At 46.2% G+C, this 10,159-nt stretch overlaps 1 protein-coding gene across 1 annotated transcript in view; it reads right to left on the bottom strand.

Annotated features, from left to right (window-relative positions):
* cpne4a (copine IVa) overlaps window positions 1–10,159 on the bottom strand; it is a gene marked incomplete at its 5' end in the record, with an annotated part of 79,341 nt that overhangs the window by 25,021 nt on the left and 44,161 nt on the right. Inside the window, 1 exon segment of the mRNA XM_042227986.1 lies at window positions 6,397–6,495. Coding sequence (XP_042083920.1) covers window positions 6,397–6,495 — 99 coding nt within the window.

Raw genomic sequence — 10,159 nt, 5'->3', positions numbered from 1 at the left:
TAATAATATTATTAGAATATTATTAGAATATTATAATAATAATATTATTAGAATATTATTAGAATAATATTATTAGAATAATATTATTAGAATATTAGAATAATATTATTAGAATATTATAATAATATTATAATATTCTAATAATATTATAATATTATTAGAATAATATTATTAGAATATTATAATATAATATTAGACATAATATGTGAATATTTGACCATTTTGAGTGTCGTAAAATGATTATTTTTGTCTGTCAGATAAATAAAGGACTTCAGGGAATAACAATGAGAGTCACTATTCTTTGAGATTATATACACGAACCAAACTGTTATTAAAGGCAGTGTCTGTAATAATAATAAAGAACTTTGCTGCTGTTGCAGTTCAGCAGTTCCTCTGATCCATTATTCTCAGAGAGTTTGTTCTTGTTTCCCGTGTTTATGGCGCCTGTGAGCTCACAGATCAGTGATGCTGTATCAGGTTAGGTACCAGGGTCGACGTCCCTGGGCTGTATTTGACTCCAGTGGACGAAGCAAATCGAGCAGATGAAATTATTACAGACGTGCCTCTGAGCGCTGTGTGTAATCCAGCCTCAGCAGAAACATCACAAACACATTTGTCTTTGTAAGATTCGTCCCTGCACTCAGGTGAAAGCAGCTTCCTGGAGAGGTGCCGTTTAAATCCAGAGTGCTGTCAGACAGAAGCATGAACCACAGGCAGCTGCAGCAGGACACAATCCTTCAGCTGCACAAACAAGACCGCCGAGGATTCGCCCCGACTCCCTCACTCAGACCCGCCGAGACCGGGTGACTCCATTTGTGTCGGGATGGAGGACGGACAGAAGAACGGGGAGCTCCCCGGAGACTTCAGCCCGGTGGGGCTTCTTGTTTCCGTGTCGCCGGTCAGGAGGAAGCTGCCAGCTGAGGAAGGAGGCCGATAAAGACATTTTATTTAAAAGGAGAAGAATGGAGAGAGCGAGAGTGGAGGACTCGCTGTGGGACTGACAGCACGGCTCTTTGTGTCTGTGGGAGGCGAACAAGCTCTCCTCCTGTGCTGGCTTCCAGCAGCGTGAAGAAAAGGTTTCACGCTGAAGATAAAATGCACGCCCATTGCAACGACTCAAACAGCAGTCGGGAATTTTCCTTCTTGGTGCGCTGCATAACCTCCAGGGCTGAAAATAGACTCCAACAATAAAAACAATAGAACTGCAGTTCCTGTGATCTGAGTTCTGTTTAAATGTCTTAATGTGCCTCGCCTGTGCTCCGTGTTACATCTCGTTATCCTGCTTTCTGTGTATTCCCTGTTTTACTTTGACAGTCCCGTGTTTCCTTCCTGTCTCGTGTGTCAGATTAGGTTCAGCTGTGTTTGCCTGCTGTTACGTATTCCCTCGTTACCTCTGTATTTATTGTGTGTGCTTTCCTCAGACACTCACAGGCGTCTCTTGGAGAGGCAAACATCTTAGAGGTTTGCCAGTTTGTCAGTGAATCGCTGAACGCGTGAAAGCTGCGCTCTGGAATTCTCTGCATCGGCTGTTGTTTGTTTTAGGGTCGGAAAACCGGGCGGCGACAGTTTTAAGTCCTTTCTTTCAATCTTTCCATATAACTTCGCTGTGTTCAGCTGTGTTCGTCTCCACATTTCAATAAGATGTCCTAACATCCAAACCAGCCGATGAGGTCACAGTGGACATGTTCGTGTTTTCTGCCCGTGCGGTCTGTGGTCATATCCTTATGTGATGTCATCCAAAGACTACAGACAGAATATTAGACACAGCTCACCGAGCTGGCTGGGTTTATGAAAACTGGGATGTGGTTTTGTCGTACGGCCGCTCAACAGCCTTCCAGTGAAGATGTTCGGCTCTTTGTAATCAATAATGAGACAGCTGAGGATTCCTCGGCAGCTGATTGTTCCTGGCCTTTCAGCCGTGTGTTGTCATCTTCAGGGAATTTCCAGAGAAAACTCACAACCGCAGCGTCTGTAGGAGGAACGGCGTTAACGGACAGTCGGAGAGCGCCTTAATTAGCGGTCGTCTCCTCTCTGCAGCAGCTCTGCTCTCTGACAGCTGCGTCTTCATTAGCTCTCGGGGTAATCACTTCACACCCTCTGCCTAAATAACCTCGGAGGCACTTTAGCCCCCGAGGAGCATTTTAAAAGGGTGGTCTCGCTGCTAATTGGTGCTTTTCTGGAAACCCGGAGGTGCAGGACCTAACGGAGATCAGGTCTTTTGTGCTTCAACCTGCCGAGTTCAAATGTGTTTAGCTCAAGAGAGGTCATCATTATAGGTCACCACTCCCCAGGCTGTTTCTCATTCCTCCTGTTTCATCTGTAATAATAAGGCTACTCTGTTAGTCGGTCCGGTTTCTAAACTGGAGTATCTGCACGTCCAGTTGCCACCATGGGGCATGAAGGAGGAGCTGTGCTGGTGTGGCCTGAGCTCGGAAAGAAAAGCGTCAGGACTTCTTTAAGTTTCTTGAAGACGTTTCATCCGAGAAGCTTCTTCAGTTCTAAGAGCAGCTGGTGGAGAGTCCCAGATTTAATGGTAAATGGTAAATGGCCTGTATTTATATAGCGCTTTTCTAGTCCTTAAGGACCCCAAAGCGCTTTACATATCCAATCATGCACACAGTCACACACTGGTGATGGCAGCTGCATTGTAGCCACAGCCACCCTGGGGCGCACTGACAGAGGCGAGGCTGCCGGACACTGGCGCCACCGGGCCCTCTGACCACCACCAGTAGGCAACGGGTGAAGCGTCTTGTGCAAGGACACAACGACCGAGACTGTCCAAGCCGGGACTCGAACCGGCAACCTTCCGATTACAAGGCGAACTTCCAACTCTTGAGCCACGATCGCCCCTGTGGGAGTGTCGTGGACCTCCTATTGATCCTCTGCCTAATCACATGAGCCGAGGTGTGAAAACGGGTGTGGGTCACAATCAGCCAGAGTTTCAGGTGAGCTCATTGTGAAACCTGGCCCCACCCTATCATGTGATTTCCTGAGGTCAGATGGCCCAGGATGTGAGTGGGCGTTAAGGCGTCTGGGGAGGATCTCAAAACTGGATTATAGATGCAAACAGTTGGTGTCGTAAGCCCCACCCTCTGGGTGGGAGCAGCAGATCCAGAAAAAAGGGCAGAATGATGGAGCGCTGCATCAGAACCTCCACCCAGCTGAGATGGTCTGACAACCTCATGACACTGACTGAAGAATGACTCTGAAAACATCAGGTGTCTGTTGGTATACGTCACATGCTGCTGGCATCTTCTGATCGTCTCTCCTTTGAATGGAAACCTCGTAAGAGAAATTGTTGGAAAACTCCCGAGAGAATCAGGATGGCATGTGATGTATAAATGTTGCATCCATCTGGAAGACCCTTGTGGATTAGGGAGCAGCTGAAGGAAGATGGCACCCTCATCAAAACACAGACATTAACGGTGTTTTCTGTTTTAGAGCAATCTCTGGTTTGTGTCACAGCTGCAAAAGATTTCCTTGGAAATCTTATTGAAATGTGGAGACGAATGCCAGCTGAACACGGGGAATTTATATGAAACGTTTGAAAGAAATTAGGCGGACTTAAAACTGTCACCGCCCGGTTTTCCGACCCTAAAACAAACAACAGCCGATGCAGAGAATTCCAGAGCGCAGCTTTCACACATTCGGTGATTCACTTATAAACTGGCAAACCTAAGACTCCTGCAGGGCTGCCTCGCTGTCTCTCGGAGAGTCTGTGAGTGAATGTGTTTCGCCCTGTAACTGTAATGGCGTGTCACAGCGTGTGAGCCGTGGTGTCGCTCAGTCTGACTCTCACTGAGCCATTAAATTGATTGAATAGCTGAAGGAGAAACAGGGTGAACAGATACCTGCCTGACAGGGAGCTTTCTCCTTCAGGAGCGTTGGGCAGAGGACTCAAACCACAGCAACACATTCTTCCAGCAAATTAAATATTAACTGCATCTACTGTAGCTGCTGAAAACTACATGAGAGGTTTCTGGTACAATATGACACGATCAGGCTACACGTCAGGCATCAAACATTTAAATAACCTGCGTGCTATCGACTGCTCTAAAGCTCTCCTGTGCAGTACACCGTTTATGTTTTGGAAGCTTTTCCAGCATATCCAACAGATTTAGACTGGATCAAGATCTGAGGAATTCAAACTCCATCGCCTTTAAATTCCCATCGAGTTCCTCAAACTTTAACAATGATCCTTCTGGAAGAGGCCACTGCAATCAAGGGATACTGCTCGCATGACCGCGGGGTGTCCGTGGCCTGAAGACATGTTTGGGTACATGTTTCATGTCAAAGTTAGATCTTCAAGAATCCAAGAACTGGATGGTTCCCAGCAGGAGTTAAGCCCTGACTCATTAGGCAGGATTTGTATTTTTCCAGTGACTGATGGTGAGGATGGCTGATACTTGAGGGGTCTGGATGTGATTCATGCTAAGCTAACAAAGCCGCAGGGCTCGCAAAATTTCAGAATCCCTGGTAGCCCTTCGGGCAGGGACTCTTCAGTTTTTGGTAGCCCAAAATAAATTTAAGTAGCCCGAATAAAAAAGAGAGCAATTTTTTGATTGATGTTTTGTTTCCGTTACCATATTATACATTAAAGTATAATATGGTAACGGAAACAAAACATTAATCAAAAAATTGTTGAAACACAAATTACAACATTGTATAAAAATTACAATCATCAACTCAAATACTTGGTTCTAATTGAACAGAAATTTCTATGAACTCGTAAGAACTGTGTAGGACATGAATCAGTCTGTGTCAGATCCTGGATTTGAAATCTCCACTGAAGTCACGGTAAGAGACAAGTGGAACCAAGATCGAGGCCATTTGCTTTCTGAAGTTTGCAAAGACTGCTACATTGTGCCAGTGGTGGTTCACTCTTTGCAACATAGTAGCTGTTCTAAACAGATTTTCAGGTTTATTTTTAGTATGTTATTTGCAATTGGTGTTTGTTCTGGGAAAGATATTGCAGACTGAGCAATAATGCATTTCTTGCATTTCTCATGGGTTCTAATGGGGGCCTTTCTTAAAATGACTGGTCCCAGTAACAAAGGCGCTTGTCGACTCAGAAATCGAGAGAAAACCAACAACACACCCGGCAGAACATTATGTTATTTACACGGGTGCACATAAGTGGTCCGCATGTGCGCATTCGCTGTCAAAATAAAAGACGCGCACCAGATAAGAAGTTGCAACGCGCGTTTGCGTCCATATAAAAAGCACTGTTTTTGTCCGCTAGAGTGGGATTTTCACGGCACATTCCGCACCACATCTCTGTGCGTTCATCATTTGTTTGAAGCCAGCTCACCTCCTGCAACCACTTTTCCGAGAATACGCGCTTCTTTTGTGGTTCGGACTCCTTCTGACATTTGTTTGGAGGTGGAGGAACACCAAAGTAATTGCTTAAAGGAGCTTCTTCGACATCTTTAAGAGTTCTAAACAAATGTCTGTCCTCCTCCAGAAAATCTTATGTACGCAAACACGCGTTGCAACTTCTTATCTTGTGCGCTGTTTTTATTTTGACAGCGAATGCGCACCTGCGGACCACTTATGTGCAGCCCTGGTTATTTAGCTCGTCATATTGCAGCCACAGAAATTCTTTTGTCCATGAAACCATAAAGCTGCACTTTCTTTTTGCCTTATAGTCTGATTTGTCATAACTTCTCCGTTTTGTGGTAAGCTTTTCTTTGGCTGTCACTTCTTCACCCTGACCTGTCTTATTTGGCTCAGCAGAACTGAAATATAAATCCTGCTGCTTTTACACACGCACTCACATAAGCTCAGCGATTCTCTGCGCGATCAACCTCTCACATGTTTAAGCTGCGGGAGATTTCACTTGTCATGTTTGCATAGTAAGCTAACGATTAATAAGACGATGTCAGAGGAATTGGTGCACAAATTATCATCACTCACAGATCAGTGCTGTCGCTCTCTATACACAGTTCGCACGATTGCAAAGTGAAAGCAAAAAAACAAGCGCAAATTCAAACGCGACTTCAATATGTCACATATTGACAGTGGCTCACCGATGCCAATGACATAATTACCCAGCTACATTTCTGAAAGAATGCAAAAGCATTGACATATATTTTTCCTACAATAGCCCGACGGGCAGGGAAGAGATAGATTTTGGTAGCCCGACTGGAAGAATCGCTAGCCCCGGGACGTCGGACTTGTCATGTACATGAAACTGATATCCTATAAATCCACATAAACACATATTTAATTTGATTTCCTGTAAACAGCCAAAGAACACACAGCTGAATCACAATCATTTCCCAGCAATTACAACAGTCAGTGAACGCATCACGCTTCGAACACGCTCTCAGAAGACAGAGGGTTGAAGTATGAATCACACGCGGTCGGCTCAGGTTTTAGAGGACAGCCGCTCACCTGCCGTCCATCGATGGCGCCTCTCATCTCTTTGAAGGTAGCCTCGAACTCACCGATGTAGTCGTGTTTCCCGTTTGAGTCCCAGTCCCATACGGTGCACTGAGTGGACACAAACACAGAAACAGTTATTCCATCCGGATGATCCAAGGCCGGATCCCAGCTTCATCACTGTTCCGTGTCCTGCTATTTACGGCTGTGACCCACAAAGCTTCTGCTCGCTCATTAATTGGATGTTCTGCCTTGAACTGAAGGAGATCATTTCAGACTGAACCTGTGTTTTTGTTCTTGTTGTTTTTAGGTCACAGCTTGTTCGGCAAATCGAAACACAGAAGCGGTTCAGCCCGGAGCTGAGGTGTGAGCGGTGCATGGCAGGAGGAGGTCTGTCCAAGCCTCCACATCAAATAGGATTTCCTGTATTCACATGATTGTGTTTCTGGTTTATTTCGGCACGCTGTGGTTTCTAACGAGTCGACCGCGTCTCTCTGGGCAGCAGAGACTGAAACCACGAGGAGGCATGTAGAGAGAAAGATATTAGTTTGGTGCAGCTTTTAAAAATCATTCACATTCATTGAAACTGTGAAAATAAACTTGAGTAAAACTCAAAGCGAAATATAACAAATGCAGCAGCTGCTCGGTGATGCAATGGAAACAGACACTCGTGTCATTAATATGTAGATTCAGAGCGTCGCTGTTAGGATGTGAAATAAATATGAGGATGTGTCGAGCCCGAGTTAAACCTCACTGTACCGCACTTCAAAGAAACGCCCAGCTGGAGGCTTCGTCCACCTGACGAGTCCTCCCAGCGGAGCGAGCGGACAGCTCGCGCTGGCAGCACCGGGACCAGAACGGGAAGTAAACGAGAAGAGACGGCGGACTGAATCCAGGACAGTTTGACAGGGTTCATGAAAAATAGATGGGAGGAGGTGAAGAGGAGCGCTGGCAGTCTGCGAGCCGGAGAGGAAGAGCTGCATGGCTTTACAAACACACACAGTCTCGTGTTCCAGTTCCACTCTGCTGGTTTAATCTTTTCATATATTCATGCAGGAGTTTCACTGAACATTTACTGCGTGTCCCATCCATCTTTGTGAGGACCAATTAGAGTTTCATGAGTCACTGTTTTCCCAGTGCGTGCTCAGAGGCTCTACACAGGAGCTCTGTAATCCTGGAAACACTCGGGAAGTTTGAGGATTTAGAAACGTTCTGACATGTAAAAAGGTTTGACTATGTTTCTGCGTCATCCGTCAGAACGAAGCAGATCACTGATGCTGATCATGTCAGAGGTCAGACTGACTCCTCCTCAGCGGCTTCTCCAGCTAAACCAACCTGTAGCTGTGGTTCACATCTGTGCCTCAAGCTTCCAGCTGAAAGCTGATGAATGCAATTAACAGCAACTAAATCAGGTGATTTTAGAGGCTAAACCTGAAAAAGGAAAGACAAACCATGGGCCTCGGTCTCCTGATCCAACCAGCTCTTCAGGGAGCAACTCTAGTCTGAGCTCGTGTCTACGGCTGAGCCCAGACGCCCTTCAGAGGAAGCTCACCTCCATCATTTGTATGAACCATCTCATTCTTTCGTTCACCAGCCACAGCTCGAGGCCGTTGGTGAGATCTACATCGCTGCCTTCATGCCCACAGCGGGCACTTCACCATCAGAGTTCTTCACACTCAGCTGCAGACCACCAGCGTGAGTCTAAACATGAGCAAATTGAACATCATCATCCACACAAAGCACAGATGAGATCCTCAGCCCACCCGAACCTCAGCTGTGCCCAAATTTCCCGAGCGTTAATGTCATGAAAGAGTCGGCGATGGAGTCGAAGGAGGTCCAAGCAGACCAGCTCCCCGCTCTTTAAAAGTACCATGTGTGGTTGTCTTCTGCAGGTTTAACTCATTGACCTACTCCCAGTTAGACACGACTGCAGAACCTGTGCAACAAATGAGCCGTTCTACTGTCTGGGCCATGAGCACCTTCATCATCAGAAGATCAGGAACATCCTCAGAAACAGGTACAAACCCTCCTGTGGGAGAGGACGTCTCACAGTGGAGGACTGTGGAAAAGCTGAATTTCCTGATGAATCTCAGGGATTAGTGACAGAAACAGAAGACGATACAACCCCACATCAAACCCACACAGACTCAAATCTGACCATCCTTCAGAGACATCCTCCACCCTCTGTTTTGATCTCTGAGAAGGATTCGCCCTGCGGCAGTAATGAGCCCAAACACTCGTCGAAGCTTTGAAGAACTACTCGACTTTGGTAAAAACGTGTCTGTGTTTGCTGAAGGGATGAGTCGCAAACATCTGGAGTCAAGTGTGCGAGCAAATTAGATCAGTGTGGGTAAATCTGCATCTGCTTTTATATGCACACGTTACTGTGAGCCTGATTATTTCTGGGTGTAAATGTGTGTGTGTGTCCTTCCCTCCTCATTATACTGAAGATCAGCAGCAGCAGAGATGGCAGCAGCTGTGTAAAAACCTCCTCTTCGCACAAATTAGCAGAGCCATCCGGGATTAAAGAGAGGAAAAGGGATCGCAGCGCTTTCTATTCATCTACCTGAGAGGCGACACGCTGAGAGTTTTAATGAGCTGTCGCACTCACGGCTTCATTCACTCAGCTGCATTAGCAGCTCAGAGGATGCATCACCCAAATCCTGAGACCTGTGATATCCTGTCTCAGAGAGCAGCCTCACCTTTAACGTCGATAACCGGGAGCCGGTGTCACGCAACAATAATGCGAGCTGTTCCTGCTCGCTCGCTCCTTTCTCATCCTGCTGATCTTAAATGTTTTCGTCCTGAGTTTGCAGATAACTCATCTTTAGTATTTCTTCTTTCTTCAGCATTTTGGATCATTTTCTGCTGCTTTGTTGTAAAATCACTCATTCTTTCTAGGTGTGTCAAATATCTTCACATCTGTACTAAAATAAAACTGTGGCGTGGGTGTGGTCTGTGGCCGGCTGCAGAGGAGGGGTGACGCAGCGAGCTCCCGGGGCGGCGCAGGGGCGGGGTGAACAGGTGTGCTGGGAAGTGAACGTGACTCTTTATATGTTCACAGTGACAGTCGGAGGGGAGTGTCTGTGTCCCACTGTAAAGAAGTGCTGTCACCACGTCCGTGCACCTACGCGATGCTATCGAGCCTTCGGCTCAGATGCTGCTGAGCATTTTTCAACGCGACTTGAACAACTTGTGTCCAGTCCCTCTGAGTCATCCTCCGTAGACGGATTACTCTCTCATCTGGACTGTGTTGTTGCACCTCTAAGCCTCAGGCAGTGTAAACCCAAGGCCAGTCCTTGGCTAACCGATTTTACTTGAGCCATTAGAAGAGACTGTAGGAGATGTGAAAGGCGATGGAAAAAGGACAGACTGTACGTCTCTCTGGAAGCTCTTAAGACGAGCTGGAAAGCTTACCAGAGGGCAGTAAAGAGACCGCCAAAAACTCCTATTTTTCTCAACTTATTGCTGTTAATTCACACAACCCTCGTGTTTTGTATAATACCATAAATTCTGTACTGAACGCAGAGGATCGTGTTCTTTTGCAGTCTTCTGAGGTTATGTGTGATAGGCTTCTTAATTTCTTTGTGGATAAGGTTGCCAGTTTGAGACCCTCCACTGTTGACCCGGCTGGGCATGTTTAAAGTTGCTTATTTCTTTCCAACCAATTGTTCTACCTGAACTCGAGAAGCTTGTGTTAACTGCTAACCCATGTGGTTCTCCGAATGATGTCGCTCATCCCCGTTTTCTAAAAAAGGTGTTTCCTACTGTTGGA

The sequence above is a fragment of the Haplochromis burtoni genome, unplaced genomic scaffold (genome assembly GCF_018398535.1).
Source record: "Haplochromis burtoni strain Fernald_Lab_line unplaced genomic scaffold, NCSU_Asbu1 Contig_295, whole genome shotgun sequence".
Taxonomy (NCBI): domain Eukaryota; kingdom Metazoa; phylum Chordata; class Actinopteri; order Cichliformes; family Cichlidae; genus Haplochromis; species Haplochromis burtoni.
The sequence above is the reverse complement of the archived record's forward strand: the minus strand, read 5'-3'. Positions and strand labels throughout refer to the sequence as shown.